The sequence below is a fragment of the Papio anubis genome, chromosome 2 (genome assembly GCF_008728515.1).
Source record: "Papio anubis isolate 15944 chromosome 2, Panubis1.0, whole genome shotgun sequence".
In the NCBI taxonomy this organism is placed as follows: Eukaryota; Metazoa; Chordata; class Mammalia; order Primates; family Cercopithecidae; genus Papio; species Papio anubis.
In genome coordinates this window covers 52,419,356-52,440,850 of record NC_044977.1, presented here as the reverse complement: position 1 = coordinate 52,440,850, position 21,495 = coordinate 52,419,356, and the positions used below count along the sequence as shown (strand labels likewise).

The 21,495-nt window shown below is 37.6% G+C and overlaps 1 protein-coding gene across 3 annotated transcripts in view; it reads left to right on the top strand.

Annotated features, from left to right (window-relative positions):
* PPARG (peroxisome proliferator activated receptor gamma) overlaps positions 1-21,495 on the top strand; it is a 146,103-nt gene that overhangs the window by 42,581 nt on the left and 82,027 nt on the right. Inside the window, exon 1 of one of the 3 annotated variants that reach the window (XM_021934188.2) lies at positions 15,822-19,241. The exons of the other annotated variants lie outside the window; for them this stretch is intronic. Coding sequence (XP_021789880.2) covers positions 19,160-19,241 — 82 coding nt within the window. The 5' untranslated portion in view covers positions 15,822-19,159. Of the gene's footprint in view, positions 1-15,821; positions 19,242-21,495 lie in introns of those variants that run through there. 3 annotated transcript variants of the gene reach the window in all.

The window sequence follows — 21,495 nt, the reverse complement described above, 5'->3', positions numbered from 1 at the left end:
AGTAGACATGTACACAGTAAAGAACCATCCGAAGGCCAGGCGTGGTGGCTCACGCCTATAGTCCCAGGACTTTGGGAGACCAAGGAGGGAGGATCATTTGAACCCAGGAGTTCAAGACTAGCCTGGGAAACATAGTGAGACCCCATCTCTACAATAAATTTAAAAAATTGGCTGGGCATGATGGGATGCATACCTATAGTCCCAGCTACTTGGGAGGCTGAGGGAGGATCGCTTGAGCCCAGGAGGTCGAAGCTCCAGTGAGCCACGTTCATACCACTGCACTCCAGCCTGGGCGACAGAGTGAGATCCTATCTGTAAAAATAAAAATTCTGAAAAGTTATGTCTGAATTAGATTTGAGTAAATGAAGTCATGAGCCAACTGCATAGGGGATCTTTCCAGTGGTAGCAATACCAAAGTGGACCTTGTAAAAACAAACAAACAAACAAAAACACTCTTTAAAACATAGTTCGGGGAGAAGGAAGCTAGTATTTCAACTTACTGTATGCCAAGCTCTTCTAAGTGCTTTACATTATTCTTTTGAACATTATTTCTTAAATTTATCACCACAGTCCTCTTCTACAGCTGAGGAAACAGAGGTTAAATAGCTTTGCCCAAAGTTACACCACTGCATGTGGTGATGCAGGGCTTCCAGCTTGGGTATATCTAATTTTATAGCCATCATTCTTTCTCTTTCCATCTCTGTATCTCTCTGGGAGTCAGGAGACCTGTATTCCTGTGTTTTTGTTGTTGTTGTTTTGAGACAGAGTCTCACTCTGTTGCTCAGGCTGGAGTGCAGTGGTGCCATCATGGCTCGCTGCAACCTCAACTTCCCAGGCTCGAGTGATCCTCAGCTGTGCCATCTTGCTATGGAACCTTGGCTAAGCCACGTTCTGAGCTATGGTAAAACATGGTAATAGGTTCATATTCATGCTCCCCCATCATGCTCATGCACCCCACCTCACCTAGAAAGCTCCGCATTTCCTTTCTGTGTACTCGTTCATTCAGTCGTCAGTCATTTCATCAGTTAGACAACAGTCTTTATTCATATGACATTAATGACTGAGGTTCTGTTGAGTGACACAGATAGGAAATAACCTAGCTGCATGGTCGCCGTCTTTTAAAAGGCCATACTCTTAGGATCCACATACAGGCCCCTGTCTTCCATGAAGCCATTGTCCCCAACCATCCCATTTTGACGGTTTTTTTTTTTTTTTTTTTGAGTCCCTGTGAAACTTCGGCCTTTTTACATTTATCTGGCAGTTAACCAGGTGCTGCTTTGTGACGGTTCTTCCGTTCTTGGCTGCAATTCTTAATTCAAATCACATATCATTACTTAACTTTTCACCTCTTTGTAGCTTCTTTCTCCCCGAAGATTACAAGTTCCTTAAGAGCAGGCTTATATTTCTTTGTATAATATTTCCCACAGTGTCTGTTAAATAGCAGGGTTTTTTTTTACCCAATTTACTAAAAAAAGGTTTCTTAACTTGGTTTAAATTTTCTTTCTTTCTTTTTTTTTTTTTTTTTTTTAATTTGAGATAGAGTCTTGCTCTGTCACCCAGGCTGGAGTGCAGTGGTGCGATTTCGGCTCACTGCAACCTCTGCCTCCCGGGTTCAAGCAGTTCTCATGCCTCAGTCTCCCAAGTAGCCAGGATTACAGGTGCCCACCACCATACCTGGCTAATTTTTATATTTTTGGTAGAGATGGGTTTTCGCCTTGCTGTCCAGGCTGGTCTCAAACTCCTGACCTCAAGTGATCCAGCCTCCTCGGCCTCCCGAAGTGTTGGGATTACAGATGTGGAAGCTACCGTGCCCGGCTGACTTGGGTAAAATTTTTTAAGTTCAGAGTTTACTCCCTGGTTGAATGATCTGGGCCAAGTTACATAGCTTCTGTGACCCTCCTCGGTTTTCAACAAAATGGGAATAATTCCTACTTCTCAAGATGAAACAGATAATATATGTAAAAGTGCTCTGTGAACTCTAAGAGACTATACAAATATTACTGATTATTTTATACTTTATGGTCAAAACCACCCTGTCCTGCATTGCTCCAGTAGACACTTTATGTACCAACATGTACTTCAGCTGTTCACAATATATACTTTCATCTCTGTTATCCTACCATCTAGGTCAATACATTTTAACATCTTTATTTGCTCTAAGCTTATTTCTAATTTTTAATTCTTTATTTTGTTTATTCCCATACTTACTTTTACTTATGACTATGGATTTAAATGGCATGGACTGTCTTCAGACTAGCCTACTGTGATGAGTCACAAGACCCATCATAATGAATCCAGACTGCAAAATTGGAAGTAATAGAAATTACTGTTAATTTTCTTTTAAGGTAGTTTAAATGCATTTACTTGCAGTTTAAGATTGGTAGAAATTGTACATTGTTAGGAATTCACTATTGAGATGATTTTTAGTCTATATTAGAGCTCTGAATACTCTGCAAATAATATGTGAGCACCTGTACCATCAAAGCATGTGTTGCCTTAGGTGGTGTTTACAGACCTTGTCAGAGTTGGTAGTAATTCCAGAATATAATCATTTCAATAGCTAAGGCTTATGGTTAAGTGCTCAGAACTTACTGAATTGAATTATTCGAGGTTTTGCTGCTGTGTTACTTGTAGTCATCAAATCAAGCTTTATTTTACTGCCTTCATTGCAATAAGCAGTTTTGACCATTTAAAAATATTTTTGATAGGATACTTATTTTCTCTAGCATTTTTATAGTATGGTTCCTGTGTGGTGAATGTCTCTCACCTCTTGGAAGCCTTGAAATACACAAATTGACTATTGTTGTTTATGTTGAAAGATATTAAAATGAGATTTGTAATCTAAATGGGCATTACTTACTTCACATCTGGTTGCTTGAAAAGTGGCCAGATGCAACAATTCTTAATGCAAGAGAGCCTACGGCAAAAGCTTTGCAATTCTCACCCCCGACAAAACAGCTGCCCTGTGTGAACCTTCAATGGTAAAAAAAAAAAAAAAAAAAGAGAGAGAGAGAGAAGAAAAGCAAAGCAAAGAAAATTCACTCCACCACATTCTAATTACAGATTTCCAATAAAAGTATTAGTATGATTCCTAGATCAGTGAGCTAATCATTAGAAGTGGAAAGCAACATGGGAAAAAGAATGAAACAACAATGGCAGCATTGACCTAGTTTCTAGTTGCCAGGACCAAAGACATCATGACACCACTGTCCTTTCTAAATCTCCTTACCTTGCTTAATCTTAAAGTGATGTTATGTCCTGGTTTGCCTGTGACAGTCCCAGTTTATGCCTGTTGTCCTTGTGTGATTTTTAAATCGTGCCCTCTTTCACTCTTAAAAGTGTCCCAGTTTGGGTAAGGAGGTATATGCCCATCTTAATTTAATCTCTTTATCTCAGAGACATTAATCAGGAAGGGTAAGAGGTGGGAGTTATGAGAATATATTAAAGGGAAAATGATACTCCGGTTGAGACAGTGCTGGAACCAAAAAGCTACCGATCTGAATTCTCCATAATAAGATGAGAATTGGTTTGTGAACACATTCTGAACATCACAAGATACATCAGATTAATGCTGGTTGCTCTTGGGGAGTTGTGGGGAGGAGGAGGATAACCAGGTCAGAAGTTTGTGGTATCTTTTATGCAACACTAACGTTAAGCTTCCTGTCTGAGGTTTTCCATGTTGTGAGTTTTCACCTCTTGATACTCTTTGAGGACTAGCGATGCTGACATCTACTAGAAACACTTCAGAGAAAAAAAAAGATGGAAGATAATAGTTCTTTAGAAAAATGGAAACATTTACATTATTCATGATAACTTTGTTCTTCTTTGGAAAAGATTAGCTGAACATCCCTGCTGATTACCTTAATAATCTACTCTGAAATTTAATTTTATCTACTCTAGAAGGCTTACTGTGGATATATTCTCCTTTAGAGTCCTCCAGATTTGATAGCTATTATTTTTTAGTAATAGTTAAGTTCCTTTATTTTGTTTAAAGTACTGAAAACTGAATCAGGTCTCAGGAACTAGTTATGAGCAACTGATTATTTAGCTGGGAAAAGAAGGTGAGCAAGAAGAATATTTGAATAAAGGCCTTTAGGTTTTTATAAAGGCATTATGCAAAGAGTGATAACCATCTTTCTTACAGCCTCTTCTGAAAGTAAAGCAAGGGGGCTGAGCTTCTTTGGACGTTTAAGTTTGAATAGGGTACACTCCTGAAGGCCTTTAAAAATACAGTAGCTTGTCTGTTTGGAGTTTAGCAATCAATCAGTCAATGCTGCACTAAGAATTATAAATGAAGTAGAAGGCATACTCTTTCATGTCTTCAAATGACTTAATAATATACTTCAAGAAATAAAACAAGTAATATACTTGGAGAAATAAAACAAATATACGTGAAACAGATTAGGTCCAAATTATGTGGTATTGACTCTATATGAGTTACTAGGAGTAAGAATTAATTAATTGGCATTCAAAGAGCATTTAATTTGTGCCAACCAGCAGAAATATCTCATTGTGTTACAGCATAAAAAAGATCAGGAAGCCAGAAACAAGTCCTAGTGGATGGCAGAAAATAAGATCATATACGTTCATTTCTACACTAATGCATCTATTCAGTATTTCTTGAGCACTAACTATATACTGTAGGCACATAGGAGTGAGTAAGTACATCGTTCTGAGTAGAACTTATGTGTTAGGAAATAGTGAACAAAAACGTGGGAGGACAGGTGGGTGTGTGGGCAGAGTATAGCAATAATATTGTTAACCTATGCAAAGGTTAGGCTGATTCTGAATAGAGACAAGAGTTTATAATGGAAGATCCCTTTTAACACTTAAAATTCATGAAACGAAGAGCTCAAAGAAAATCTTAGAAGCCATCTAATCTACTCTCCTTTCCCTATCTCCATTTAAAAAATGGGGACTTAAGAGCAGAGCTGTTGCGACTTGCCTGAATTCATAAACCGAGTTAGTGGTGGAGCTAAAAGTTGAGCCGGCTCTTCTGTTTTTTCCATTTGCAGTTGGCCCCCCCATTCATGTGTTCCACATCCATGGATTCAACCAACTATGGATCAAAAGTATTTTTAAAAAATAAAAATAGCTGTAATCCCAGCACTTTGGGAGGCCGAGACGGGCGGATCACGAGGTCAGGAGATCGAGACCATCCTGGCTAACACAGTGAAACCCCGTCTCTACTAAAAATACAAAAACTTAGCCGGGCGAGGTGGCGGGCGCCTGTAGTCCCAGCTACTCGGGAGGCTGAGGCAGGAGAATGGCGTAAACCCGGGAGGCGGAGCTTGCAGTGAGCTGAGATCCGGCCACTGCACTCCAGCCTGGGTGACAGAGCGAGACTCCGTCTCAAAAAAAAAAAAATAAAAATAAAAATAAAAATAAAAATAGCAATACAATAATTAAAAATAGAAAATTTAAAATACAGTGTAAACAACTATTTACATAGCATTACGTTGTATTAGTTATTAAATGTAATCTAGAGATGATTTAAAGTATATGGGAGAATGTGCATAGGTTATGTTCAAATACTATGCTGTTTTAAATTAGGGACTTGAGCAGCTTGGATTTTTGTATTCACAAGGTCCTGGAACCAATCCTTCATGAATACGGAAGGACAAATAAATATATCCTGCTGCCTCTTCAGTCTTAAAGTTAGCTAAAACATTTCACTTCCCCATGCCAACTCTGTGAATACCAGATCTTAGATCCTAAACTGAAGGTTTGGAAGGCAGTCATTATTCAGGCATAGGTAGGAAAGTATGACTTAGAAAATGAATCTGTTTCATGTCTCAATTTTAATAAAAGTCTTGTTTATAAAATGACGAAAGGCTCAATGAGACTGACAGCATACAACTTGTAATAAATGTTTGGTAACCATGACACTGATGAACTGTGTTTTAGACCCAGCTGTCACTAACTGGCTGTGTGGTTTTTGCACAGGTTGTGTCTCCTCTTTTGTCTTTATTTATATTAGGACAGAATTTAAGTTCTGTTTCAGTTATTTTATTACTGTATGTATCTCTTACAATTGCTTGAGTACAGCGCAGACTTCAAGGAAAAAATTTCTTATGATTCTCAGTGTTCACATAAATTTTATTAAATGTACCGTAAATATATGTAAACCAAGTTGTAAACTATGTTTATAGTTCTTATATATTTATACAACCAAAATAAATTTTAAAATAAGTTGTAAAGCCCTTAACATTAAAAGTACAAATATGGAGATGACTGCTATAGCATATACCTTTGGGGATTCAACACCTTTTGCTGCTTAATGCCATTTCTGATTAAATTTTTCCAAGACTTTTTTCTTTTTCAACTCTCCTATGAAACATTCCTTTCTACAGCATTACTGGATCTAGTTTGAACTTCAGTTAACTCAGGTGAATCAATTACGTATTAAAAGTTTACCTTTCTTCTTCTTTCACTAACCTTAGACAACTAAAGTGGTAATGTTGGGCACCAATGAAATCACAGGTAAACACTGTGGCACTGAAACTGCTTGTCTGTATTCAGTTATAAAATCATACAGATAATCTAAAATATGAATTCTTACACACTGTATGTCATTAAAATTAAGGTAAAATTGAAAACAGAATTTAAAACTTTTCCTCAAAAATCGGAAACAATCTAAATGTCCATCAGCTGAATGGACCAACAAAATGTGCTATATCAATACGCAGCCTAATCTAGGCAATTCAGCAATAAACAGGCATGAACCGCTGACACATGCCACAACCTGAACCTCCAGACTCAACCTCCAAAACATTCTGCTAAGTGAAAAAAAAACCAGACACATGAGACCATATATTATATGATTCCATTTATCTGAAATGTCTAATAAAAGAAGCAAATCTATAGAGGCAGAGTATAATAGATTAATAGTTGTTTGGGATTGGGGGTAGGAATTGGTGTTTGATTGTAAATCAGCATGACAGATCTTACTAGGTGATAAAAATGTTCTAAAACTGATTTATGGTGATGGTCGCAAAACTTGGTAAATTTACTAAAATTCATTGAATTGCACATTCAAAATGGTGAACTTTATGCTATGTAAAATATACATCAATAATGCTGTTTTAAAGCCTTTTATAAAGACTTACAGATCTCCTGAGAATATTTAGGTATTAGATATTTTCTCCCTTGACCCTTCCAAGGTCAGAAGACACAGCTGAAAAAATACTTTTAGTGGAACCAAAGAATGGATCCAGTAACTACAGTGTTGTGGATTCTAGCTTTGACTTTGTCACTGACTCTACTTGGACAAGGCCTTGGGCAAGTCACTTAACATCTTTGTGCCTTGGTTTCCCCATCTGTAAAGAGGGTGTTAGTTTAAATGTTCTCTAGGATTTCTTGCACACATGACACTCCCATCCTCACATTTCTGTTATCTGTGAATCTCTACCTCTTAGTGATTCCCCCTCCCTCAAATACTCTAACAAAGCCCCTTTATTTACCATGGCATATGTGGCATATTGCTTGTCTCACTGATTCTTGCTCATACAAGCTTCCTGACCTTCCTGCATAAGTCTTGCAGGTACACAGTTCTCAAAGTGTTGATCTGAAAGTTCCATACGAGACTGGATCCCCATCATTCATTAATATCCCAGAGGCTATCTTCTCATCCTATGTAACTCTCTTATGGAAGCTGTCCCATAGATAACAATATACTTCCCCTTCAGGCAGTACATGGAAGAAACAATGGGCTATACAATGGAACCAGCCTATGAGATTACACAGAATGAGAACCTGGCCCATTGTTTTCTCCTGCTGCCTAAGGAAAGAGTTGTGCTCTTTGGATCTCAATACAGATTTTGGCTTGTCCACCTCCTTGAATTCCCAAGTAACAATTAAGCAATCTGGCCTCCTTCCCTCTTCTCATTTCAATGTGTAGGATATTTGTCAACTTGCCCAGAGTTACTGTAGGCATTTTGAGCTATTCATCTGACTGTGTGCAATAGATAACAAAAACATAATTAGGAGGAGGACTGAATTAAGTCTCAATTTTATTTTTATTTTTATTTTTATGGCAGGGGAGAGGTGCTTAATTTAGAGTGGTAAAAGTTATTTCTGATCCAAGTTTTCATCATCCCCTCCTTCCCTCTGTGTTTCAATAAAATGTTTCCAAATGTTTCAAATGAAAAGTTTATTAAAATAGAGCTCATGTTTTTAAAAATAAAAACGTAACATCTTACTTCCTAGAGGTAGCTAAAGAAAAGCACTCCAGGAGTATAAAGAACAAACTAGATGATTAGAATGTGGTTTATTAGTCCACAAACCTGTCGGGAATCTTGGACTCTTTTCCTAAAGCTATGCAGACATACAACATAACTTTGGAAGAACCAGTTAAGTTTGTATTCTAACTATGCCCTGTAATTTAGGAATAACTACCTGCTAAACACTGAAAATCTCTGTTAGTGGAAATTGTTGGGTAAAACCAAAGCATAAGTTATATTATTAGTGGTTGTTAAGTGGTTTTGTATATGCAGTGAAAAGGATTAGATGCCTGGGCACGGTGGCTCACACGTGTAATCCCAGCACTTTAGGAGGCCGAGGCGGACGGATCACAAGGTCAGGAGTTCAAGACCAGCCTGGCCAATATGGTGAAACCCCATCTCTACTAAAAATACAGAAATTAGCCAGGCATTGTGACACTTGCCTGTAGTCCCAGCTACTCAGGAGGCTGAGGCAGAAGAATCGCTTGAACCCGGGATGTGGAGGTTGCAGTGAGCTGAGACTGTGCCACTGCACTCCAGCCTGGGCAACAGAGCCAGACTCCGTCTCAAAAAAAAAAAAAAGATTAGATATTTGAAGAACCATGGGGTGGGTGTCCCGTTAACTGTCCATAGGGCCAAGGAAAATGGAGAAAAGTGAAGTTGAAATAAAATTCTCTAAAAATAGCTGAAAAAAGAAAAACTTAGATATGTAAGTGTTTTATGATGTGAGGAAAGAGATGTGCCTAAGAAAGTTTGGTATTGAAGATACATACCTTTTTAATAAAAGAGAACAAATTAAACAGGCAGTCTTCCTTTCTTGTAGGAACTATATTTCAGGGTAATTACATGGCTTTAGTTGCTGAAGGAAAGATCTTCCTTGTCGAAGAGTGCCTGCTGTCTGGGTACAGTGGCTCATGCCTGTAATCCCAGCACCTTGGGAGGCCAAGGTGGACAGATCACTTGATCCCAGAAATTCAACACCAGCCTGGGCAACATGGCAAAACCCCATCTCTACAAAAACATACAGAAAGTTGAGCATGGTGGTACATGCCTGTGGTCTCAGCTACTCAGGAGGCTGAGGTGGGAGAATCACTTGAGCCTGGGAGGCAGAGGTTGCGGTGAGCTGTGATCGCACTGCTGCACTCCAGCCTGGGCGACAGAGCAAGACCCTGTCTCAAAAAAAGAAAAAAAAAATTCCTACTAATAAATGTGGAAAGAGTGGTGGAATTAGAAAAACTTCATTTCATAAACTCCAAGTATTGATTCAGGAAAACATGATAAAGTTTGTTACCCCTTTAGGTGAATGATTAATGAAGCTGAACATCCTTATAATACCAAAGTAACATTGCACTGATTACTGTCTAATTGAAGGAGAAAAAGTAACTGTACAATGGAGAGATGAGACATATCACCATTCTAACTCAGTGATAGATTTTACCATGGCTGATGGTCAGTCATACATTATGTCTTCTGATGTGATGGAATAGGAAGTACACATCCCCTATGGTGTATTCAAGCCTAAAATGTTTAACTTGAATCCAGAAGTCCTTGGATATAGTATGTAGGAAACACAGGGGATAGAGAATCAACCTAAATGATACAACAAGAAAACAACCAGATAAATTCAGAAGTTAAGACATTCTACCTGATAACTGGCCTGACCTCTTCAATTAGTCAGTGGCCTTAAAATTAAGGGGAAGGGGTAGTCATGCTAGATTTAAAAAGGCTTATGAACATACAGCCAAATGCATTTCATCATACTGGATTAGATTAGGGTTAGGAACAAACCAATTGTAAAGAACATTTGGGGTCAACTGGGGAAATGTGAATATGGACTGGGTATTGCTTGAAATGAAAATGTAATTAAATGAAAAGATGGGGATTATTGACTTTAAAAAGCAGAGGACTACCAGGAAATACCATATCTCATTTTGATTAAAGAATACACGTGCTGTGTATATATGTATATATGTACATGCTTATGTATCTCTGTATACATATGATCATACATATGCCCAGAAAAAGACCCAGATACATAAACATTAAGAGTTCAATATTGGTTATCTCTGGTAGTGGAAGTATAATGGTTATGTTTTTACCAGTCTGTATTTTCTAATTTTTAACAATGAACGCAGGTTGGTTCTACAATAATGAAAGGTGTTTTGTTTTGTTTTGTTTTAAACAAAAAAACCCTACCTTTTCAGATAGAAAAGCAACAGTGTATTCTTTCCTTCAAGGAAAATAAAAATGTTTCCTTTGAGGAAAGAAGATATAAAGACTAGAAAACACTCTAGTGTTTTTAAAAACCACCAAGCTTTCAAATACAAAGATTTAACATATATAAACTGTATTGTACTTCATTTGAAATTCAGTATCTTTACTAAAGAGATTTCTTTTATCCTATCCTACACACATACAGTATTATTTAATGATGTGCACACACAACTCTGCCGCCTTAAACAGTAGGTCTAAGACACATTTGTTGTTTTTGGCTCCCTGTGTTGATCTGAATTCACTGCCTAGTAGCCCTTGGAAATTTCTATCCCAACACATCCCACAGGTGCCCAATACTGTGGATTCTCATTCCCTAATTCATTCTCACTCTTCTCTCTTGGTTCAGTCTTGCCTTTCTTCACTCTGTTCCCTTTCCTTGCTCCTGCCATCCAAAGCTTCTCTATCTTTTAGGCTCATCTCAAATTTCCTGTCTTTCCTGAAGCCTTTTTGGATTCCTTCCATCTCCATGCCCAGTCAGAAGGGCTCTGTTCATCTCTGAACATCTTTCACACTCCATTGCATCTGGTTTAAATCCCTTCTCTGCCTCTTACTAGCTATGTGATCTCAAAACTCAATTTCTTTATCTGTAAAGTGGTGATAGTAAATGACTTCGCAGAGTTGAGTGCCTCAAGTCAGTGGCGAGTACTATAGTAGAGGCAGAATACATAGCTCAACAGAAATTACTCCAGTAATGGTCATGATTGTTTACACTTCTCTCAAGCCACCTACTCGTACGTTAGAGTGCATTGTACTTGTCTTATCCTCTTTACTAAAAGTAGGGAAATGGCTTGAGAATTGAGGCTCAGTCTTATTTATTACTCTTTTCTTAGTTATGTGATACTTAACTATATTGCTCGGTATTTAGCAGCCCATCATCTAGTCATAACATCATCCTCATTCTTTCTGAGCTTGTTTGCTTTTTGTGAAATGGGGCTACCATTCAATCTCATAGAATTTTTATTTTTATTTTTGAGACAGAATCTTGCTCTGTCACCCAGGCTGGAGTGCAGTGGGACAAACTCGACTCACTACAACCTCCGCCTCCCAACTTCAAGCACTTCTCGTGCCTCAGCCTCCTGAGTAGCTGGGGTTACAAGCACGTACCACCACACCCAGCTCATTTTTATATTTTTAGTAGAGACAGGGTTTCGCCATGTTGGCCAGGCTGATCTCAAACTCCTGACCTCAGGTGATCCACCCACTTCGGCCTCCCAAAGTTCTGGGATTACAGGTGTGAACCACCTGCCCAGCCAATCTCACAGAATTTTTATAAAGTCTAGACAAATTTTTATAGTTTAAAAGACTTAGCACAGCCCCTGACAGAGTAGGCACTCAATAAATGTGGAATCTGAAACTTACTTAAAGCTAGTTTATATTTTCAAGTCGTCTTACTTTTACTAATGCTGCATTAAGATGTATTCTATAAGTTCAAATGTAAAGTTCTAGATTGGGACAGAATTTATAATGTGCCTAATAAAGATTGTTAGAGACAAACTTTTAGAATGAACTAATCTACTATTAATGGACTGATGAATCTTACTGGAAAATAAACATAAAATATACTCTGTGCTGCCTGTGGTTCAATTACCATCAAAATTAAGTTTATTATGTACTGATTTCACAGTTACATTTTATTTTCAGTCAAATCTCTATTTGTTATGAAGAAAATATGTCTACTTCTGCTAAGTGAACTTTAAAAAGTTGTACTTGTTTTTGAAGATTCCATACTCTGTATACCACCTCTTCCTGAAACATATTTATGTAGCTCCTTTTAACATAAGAGCTGGAAGAGTGTTGCTTGATGACTGCTCTTATTGCTTTACTAAAGTGTCATGTATGAGATTTAAAGATTTGGTTATAAGAATTCATAATATAATTTTGAGAGCCTACTCTGTTCCAGGCATTGATTTATTTAAATCATCTCTAATTCTCACAACTCCGAAAGGATAACAACACAGAGACGTAACAAGGCTTGAATGCAAACCCAGGTCTGTTTGACTGTTTATTCGTTTTGAATAAAGACAAATTACTCAAAGCTTTACTGCCAAAAACTATTACCTGGTTCCACATTGAAACCCTATTCAATAGTTGTTATTATTTTCTTCTTTTGCTTTGAATAACCTCCCAGCATTGTTGAGAGTTTCAAACGAAATAAAAACACTATACAGCTCCAAGGTGTTTTTTTTTTTAGAGTATTATTACCTCGACGTAGAAATTTTCAAATAGTAATGTGATCATTTTCATAAGAGCAAGGAACTTTGTCAGTTGAAACAAAAACGTCATACCAGAAGAACCCCAGCATGCTGGGATGACTCACGAAGAATCTGTGAATGAGGCAAGAGAACGTTTGTCAGCAAAATGACTCTGAACTGACGTTCAAATATTATCAAATTTTACTTACCACGTCATGATTGAGTACTTTATAGAGAGCACCATATCTAAACTCTGTGGTGAACAATGACATTTTCATAGGTAATTCCTCCACATTAAGTGATTCATCATAGAAAAATGCTTTCATCCTGATGACTTCCACGATGACTCTTGGCATTAAGGATCATTGACCTGAAGAATTGATTTGAACATCTTACTGCATTATTTTAATGAGATAGAGCACCGTTTGGAGCTTTGGACTGGGAATCGAGAAACCTGATTTCTAGCTCAAACTCTGCTGCTAATTTATCTAGGTCATGCTTTGGGCAAATCATTTCATTCCTCTGGAACTCATTTTTCTTATATCAAAAATTAAGAGTTGGAATATGCTAATCTCCCTCTTATTAAGTTTCGTGAGCCCGTGATTTCAACAGTCCATAAATTTCCTTTAGTACAGTCACAGAACTGGTAAGTCACACCAGCTGAACCTGAGTGCAGCTCCACGGCTCTACGCTTGCTGTAGAACCTTTGTGAATTCCCAGTGTGCTTCACCAGTGACAGGATGTGCTACCCAATAAACCTCCATATAACTGATCTTGAAAAATTCATTGATAAAATCTGAAAACTGAAAAAGATGCATGTTTTAGAGGTTTAGGTTTCCCACAACATGAAAATGTGTCAGTTGATAATATAGCTCATGGTATTTCACTATGCTAGAAAACAGCTTACTAGAGAATTTCAGATATTACATGCAACGACAAGTTACCATAAGGTCTTTGGTTCAAACTTAGAGTAATTTGAAAAGTGTTTAGTTGATCCCTAGAAAGTGGTTAGACAGGTTAGGCTCTTTTTCAGATATTGGAGGCAAGTTAATTTTTGAAGGGGGGCAGAAAAGGAAGTTTTCGGTTGGTTCTTTCCTTTTGAGACTTTTAATTTACCATCAGACGCTTTTTTCAGATGAAAGTGCCTTTTATACTGTCACCCATGTATGAGTCAGGTATGAAAAGGAAATAGTAACTCAGGATTGGAACGTGAATAAATGTACAATATGGAGGATTTCCATTAAATTTTAAATAAATGAATTACAATCATATTATTCAGTGTCTCAACATTAAAACTCAAAAGGACCTTAAGAATTATTCTGTTTTGTGAAAAGGCCTTTTTCTGATTCTAGAGATAAGAAATGTGGACCCAAAGAGTTGACATAGTAAATTTGTGACTGAGCCCAGGCAAGAACCTAAAACCTAGGCTTTCTGGCTCCAATGTCAGTGTTCTTTTCTACTGCTTCCAAGTTAAGAAGACCTTTTTTTTTGATACCAAATACACATTTACTGGAGTTGTTGGCTTCTTTTTTCTTAAGACAGGGTCTCACTCTGTCACCCAGGCTGGAGTGCAGTGATGCAATTACAGCTCACTGCACCTCGGTCTCCTGGGCTCAAGCAGCCCTCTTGCCTCAGTCTCTCAAGTAACTGACACTACAGGCACATGCCACCATGCCTGGCCAATTATTTTGGTTTTTTTGTAGAGACAGGGTCTCACTCTGTTGCCCAGGCTGGTCTCCAACTCCTGGGCTCAAGGGATCCTCTTCCCTCAGCCACCCAGAGTGCTAGGATTACAGGTGTGAACCATTGCACCCAGCAGCATTATTTTTCTTTAAATCAAAACAATATAGTTGTTTAATATAATTATGTCCGTAAAATATATTACTTTTGAAAATCTGAACAAAATTACAGTTTTTGGTTAAAGAAGAATGGATTCGCCTTTCAAAAAAATGACACACGGGAGACTGAGGCAGGAGAATGTCTTGAACCTGGGAGGTGGAGGTAGTTTGCAGTGAGCCTAGATTGTGCCACTGTACCCAAGCCTGAGGGACAGAGTGAGACCCTGTCTCAAAAAAAAGAAAATGACACAGCTGAGTGTGGTGGTGAGCATCTGAAGTCCTAGCTACTCTGGAGGCTGAGGCAGGGGGATCACTTGAGCCCAGGAGTTGGAGACTAGCCTGGGCAACGTAGCAAGACCCCCGTCAAGATTTTTTTTAATTTAAAAAATTTTCAAAAAGTGGCACAGATGCATTGAACATTGACCTTCCTTTGTCTGCTTTTATGGGAATATCCAGCTCGCTGTGATAGTTGTGATGAAATTTACATCCAGGATACAGGATTATTTGTTCTTCTCAAAGGAGTGTCTCATTGGCCCAGCATTTCTCCCATATTGTATCTCCCCTGTGACTATGAAGAAACCCTGAACTGATGCAACCACTACTTGAAAATAAGGTTCCAAGCCAATCTTAATTGCACTAGGAAAAGGCAGCCATTCTTTTGGGTGGGGGGAGAAATGAGCTTGGGTGGTCATACTGCTTGTTAGCAATTATCTGGCTTCCATTGGAGCATCATCCAGAAATTTACATCTTAATTGGAACAAGAAGAAAATGGATGCTATTATCATTTCATTAGGTCTCTAAACTCCTCCTTGAATGATACATATGATATGGATGTGCTGTTCTTTCATTACTCTCATCATCAACAAAAACAATATGTGTGTTTTAATGCCAACCAGAGACTCTGTGCTAGGTTCTAGGGATACAATGAAATATAAACTCCTAACCTTTTAGAAGCTAGCATAAGTGATAGTAGCACTTATAGAATTAAATGAAGCAGATTTTAAAATGAGGTTACAGCAAAAGAAAAAAATACTGTAAATACAATTTTATACCAATACTGACATAGCTTATTTCACATAAAAGAAAAAGCAATTTAAGCAATTTTAAAAATTCAAATTTATTCTAGAGAATAAATTCCAAATTTATAGCAAAAAAAGAGCAAAGTTTTCATTAGCTTTCAAGAATAATACAGCCCCAAAATATTTAATATTCTATATTATGGGAATATTTTATGTAAGTCATCCCAACACCAAATAATGCTAAAAATAACTATATAGGTTCAATATCATGATTTTATTAACTATAGATTTTTAGACCTTTTCTTACTTTTTGTTATTGAATCATTCACAGCTTTTATTGGTTGAATTGCCTTCTCCTAAAAGTACCAAAGTGTGGAGAGTTTTTTTGACTGAGCAATATTCAGATTCTTTTAGCGTAAGACAGATTCTGTGAAGTAATATTGAAGACTAAATGTTGAAGAGTAGCTTTCTCTAATACCAAACGGTCAGTTTTTTCAAATGTCATGAACTGGAGTACAGTTAGCTTTTCATCCTCCTCATTATAGAATAATTCCTCATTATCCCCATTCTTTCTTCTGCTGAGGCTGTGGTGGTATACTCAAAGTCACATCCATACCCTTCTGTCTCCAAAGTCCTAGGAGAGATGGCCCTCTTCTCAACCTCTACATTGCATAGAACCCTACATCCCTCAACAGAAGGAATACCTAGTGCATAAGGAAAGTGGCCTTTCACCACTCGTCCTCACTCTGTAACATCACCAAGGACTATCCTGCAAGGGGACTGTCCATAGGATGAATAGCAATAGACTGCTGCATTGATGTGCACAGTGCTGACAACCCATTGGTGTGCAGAGCACCCTAGGCAAGATCTAAAGTTCTAAGATCTTATGTAAATCACCAGCATGCTCTTTTATGTATCTGGTTATAATATCCTTCCAATCAATATTTTAAAGGGCAGGACACTGGGGGAATCTTAAGGCTTTGAAGACAGGGATAGTCACATGCATGTCTTATAAATTATCTGATGATCATACACTGTTTACTGATAGTAATGACTCTACTTAAACAAATATATTATTTCTGATATCAGTGCATGCCAACTGACCTTCAGGTTTAAGCAAATGAGAAGAACACTCTTTTAAGTATATTTGGATAATTTTGATATAGTTACATGTGAACTCATTAAGTATAGACACTTTGGCTTATTATTTACTGCCTAAGCCTAGATCAGTACCTGGTGCTTAGTAGGTATTTGATGAATGATGGGATGGATAAATGTAAAAATAAGTCTTTTCAGTATCTAAAGACAAAACAGATACATAATGAGATACAGACGAGATTGGCTCATCCACCTTTATTTTCATTCATTTGAATGTCCATGTGAGCAAGTTATTTTGTAAGTGATCTAGCACTGCAGTGTGACTATCATTAACATAAAATATGATTAATCCACATTGTATAACTGTTTTGTTAGTAATGTAGGGATGCTTTGTGTGTTGCTTGGTTTGTGTATGCTGCCAAAAGTGTAAGCAACATTTACTGAGCTGCTATGTGGCAGGCTCTGTGTTTATTAAAATTGTAGTTTTTGCTAATTGACTGTTTTTTGACACATCCATTTTGTTCATCATTGTATGCCTAGCACCTAGCTTTAGGCTTGCCACATATTATATTGGCAATTAATATTTGTTGAACAAACAAATGCATGAAATACAATGAGTAAGACAGGTTTTTGCTTTCAAGTAAAACATAGTCTGGGGTAAGAAGGAATGTCAGAATGTGGTGGGTGCTATAGGAGTAGGTGTTACCAGATTCTGATGCTATGGAATAATAAACTGTTAAAATATATAATCTTATGTTTCAGAAGCTAAAGCATAGTATGGGAACTATTAGAGGCTTAGAAGACCTCACTACCCAGTAGACTCAGAAGTTAAATGGTGTCTGAGAAAAAAGAGAATAGAAGTAGCAGTAGGTGAAGAGTCCAGAAGTGATTCCCTTTGAGGACAGGTGGAAAGACTGCATCTGTATGTTGCCAAAGAGTAACAGAGACTGGTATAGGACTGGAGTTCGATTCAGTCATATCCTTAAATATTGTGCCATTGTGTCTGGATTACTTTGTAGTATAAGTAAATTTCCAAGCATGGGGAGGGAAGGAGAAGCGCCTTTATTGAGAATTCAACTGAATATAGAGAAGACTAATTTTACACAACCGTAATCACTGCAGTCATTTGGACAAATTAGCAAACCCAAGTTTTGCTTTAACTTGGATTGCTTTAATAAAGATGTTTTGGGGCTTAATGGCACAGTTGCCCAACTCCCCACTTTATTCTGTGCTGTTCAGAGCCAGCCAGCATTTCCCCATCAAGCTCTTGCACCATGATTGACAGGGACACTTTTACTAGTCCCCTTGAAGAATGAATAGTTACTCAATATAGATTAACCAGATATATATTTATTTTACTCAGGGAATATCAGGATAAATATAATTCAGAGAATTAATTGCCTTCTCATATACTGCCCTGTGTGGGGACATCTTTGAAAGTCCGCAAAGTCACTGTGATTCTAGTAGGCCACTCATGTGACAAGACCTGCTCCCACATCAGTAATTTGGCACAGCTAGTGTCTCTCCTTGCCAAAAAGGGCAAAGGCCTTGAGCAAGAAGCCAGCTTTTTCCTGATTACAAAACCGACCACAATTCCTTGCCAACCTAACAGCGTAAGTCTATTTTTTTCTGGTGATGTGTTACTCTTCTCACAGAGAACTCCATTTTTTCATTATGACATAGCACTTATCATTTAAACATCAATTGATGTTCAAACATCAGCTGATGTAACATTGCTGTAGTTGCTATTGATGGATAAGCTGAAGTTTTTAAGAAAGCAAACCCGATATTTAAATCGAAACCATATCAAACCCTTCTTCATTCTCTCAACTATTTAATTTTACAGAATTTGGATAGCAGTCAGTATCATTTTGGGCTTCACAAATCAGCAGAACAAGTACCTTAGGAATACAACATTTCAGTAGCATGCTAATACCAATGTTTAAACTATGGATATGTATTTGAATTCCAAAATTTTCTTCAAATCACATGATTAGAGATTCAACCAGGAATAGACATTGAAAGAAAATTTTGCCCAAATAAGCTTTCTGGTATTTCATAAGCAAGAGATTTAAAGTTTTCCATTTAAGAAGGAATTGATGTGAATTTTACGACAATTAAAAATGCAAGTGGATATTGAACAGTCTCTGCTCTGATAATTCTAAATACAGTATAGTTCATGCCCCTCACAAGACACTGAACATGTGGGTCACTGGCGAGACAGTGTGGCAATATTTTCCCTGTAATGTACCAAGTCTTGCCAAAGCAGTGAACAACATTATGACACAACTTTTTGTCACAGCTGGCTCCTAACAGGACAGTGCCAGCCAATTCAAGCCCAGTCCTTTCTGTGTTTATTCCCATCTCTCCCAAATATTTGGAAACTGATGTCTTGACTCATGGGTGTATTCACAAATTCTGTTACTTCAAGTCTTTTTCTTTTAACGGATTGATCTTTTGCTAGATATAGACAAAATATCAGTGTGAATTACAGCAAACCCCTATTCCATGCTGTTATGGGTGAAACTCTGGGAGATTCTCCTATTGACCCAGAAAGCGATTCCTTCACTGATACACTGTCTGCAAACATATCACAAGGTAAAGTTCCTTCCAGATATGGCTACTGGGGACGTGGGGGCATTTATGTAAGGGTAAAATTGCTCTTGTAGTTTGTCTTCCAAGTTATGTTTGTTTTAATACTATCATGTGTACACTCCAGTATTTTAATGCTTAGCTCGCTGCTATCGCATTCACTTAAAAACATACTCAGATTCTTAAAAAAGGAAACCTAACCTAATCTGTATTTTATCTCTGTGCATGGCTCCCGTTTCCTGAATTTTAAGCGCTAACGATATAGTTATATCCAAAAACAATCCTGTTCATTTTTATTTCCTGAGTTTGCATAGACTTCCCAAGAATACATAAGGGCTTTTTAGACTTGAACGGTCACTTTTTCCTCTTTTCATCTTGTATGTTAGAGATCTCTCATAATGGTTTTTTTCCCTCTTGCAGCGCTTTTGTTCCTCTTGAAGTACTCTCAGTTCTTTTCTGTTCTACTTTGAAATCTAGATACTGTGTGGGCACTTTAGCTCTCCCAAAGAATTGTAATTTACCAGAGTGTGGGACCAAGTGATGCTCTTTATTAGATTTCTGAGGATGCCTCCTAGCATAGTGCCCAATACGTTGCAGAATGGATTGTCAGAACCTTGAAAAAGATCTGTTCCAAGCATCATATTTTATGCATAAAGAAAATGAGGTTCCTCAAACAGTAAATGCCTGTTATAAGTGACTACCTATTACTTCTCTTCAAGTGTGTCAGAATCAGATACCTCCTTTTCAATATTTCTTTCTTGGCCATTGCAAAATGTAAGTTCTCCATTTCTACAGCTCCTTCTACTGGAGTTTCTTAGCACCGCTTTTTCTGTTTTGTTTTGTCTCATATTGATGTCTTTATTTCTATTCATTTTATTTTTCTCTTCTCAGATGCTATGTAAAAATAGGTTGTTAACTAGTGTGATTCATGTTTTATAATATAGGTGCTAAAGCATTAAAATTAAGTCACTTAATTGCTGAAATAGATTTTAACCTTTTCGTTTTCCTGGAAGCCTGAAGTTTGAACATATTAGTCATCATTTTAAAAATATAAAGCTTTTTAAAAATTAGTAAGAAATGTTTCCTGAAATACTGTTTTATTTTATTACAGTAATTTGTTTCAACATGTATTTCTGTCATCTAAGCCTCTTAACTAGGAGTTTTGTTTTTTTCCTTAAAGTGCTGTTATTCTGTTTTTCTGCAAGCCAAAAACATTGTTGCTATCTTTCTTCAGTTATTAATTTAGCTTGCCTCAGGGCAGAATGTCCTGGCTATACTGTGAAATAGTTCTTGAGTCAAAATTTGATAGTTTTGTCTATTTTCAAAGAACATGTCTAGAATGCAGTACAACAAATATCAACAAAATAGGTTAACTGAGAGGCAAATACTATTTGTGGTAAGGGATGGTTATGTGATTCAAGTTAGTTTTCATTCTGTGCTAATCCCTAACTTTATGCTTTGAATTTACCCTGAGTTTAATTTTTTTGAGTCTCAATTTCCTCTAAAAGAATGATCCAGTACTTTTCTTCCTAATTAACATGGTACAGAATGAAATTATTAGCAATTAAAACATGATATTTTGTACCAATAATTTAACCCTTTTCTTACAGGGTCTCTGGCTACTCCTTCTTCATAAGCACTGTTTCTCTATTAAAAATTTGAGTTCCTAAAGGCCAAAGACCTATGATTGTTACTCCTACTGTATTTTGTAAATGACCTTTAAATAATTGCTCCACCTCTTCCAAAACAGACAGACTTACAAATAAATTAGATATATGATCATTATTAGCCGAGGCTAGCAGTGTTGAATACTGGGGAGATGAGGTATTTGGCCTGGGTACAGTAGTCCTCTTACGTGCTTCTTCCTGATCATAGGCAAAGTGAAATTGGGAGTGTTGCAAATAGTTGGGTACTGCTATTAAGAAAAAGTGGCACATTTCATGTGAATGACTCAGATATCCAGGTAGATTGGTTATATTCAAGAGATTAGGCCAGGCGCGGTGGCTCAAGCCTGTAATCCCAGCACTTTGGGAGGCCGAGACGGGCGGATCACGAGGTCAGGAGATCGAGACCATCCTGGCTAACATGGTGAAACCCCGTCTCTACTAAAAAATACAAAAAACTAGCCGGGCGAGGTGGCGGGCACCTGTAGTCCCAGCTACTCGGGAGGCTGAGGCAGGAGAATGGCGTAAACCCGGGAGGCGGAGCTTGCAGTGAGCCGAGATCCGGCCACTGCACTCCAGCCTGGGCGACAGAGCGA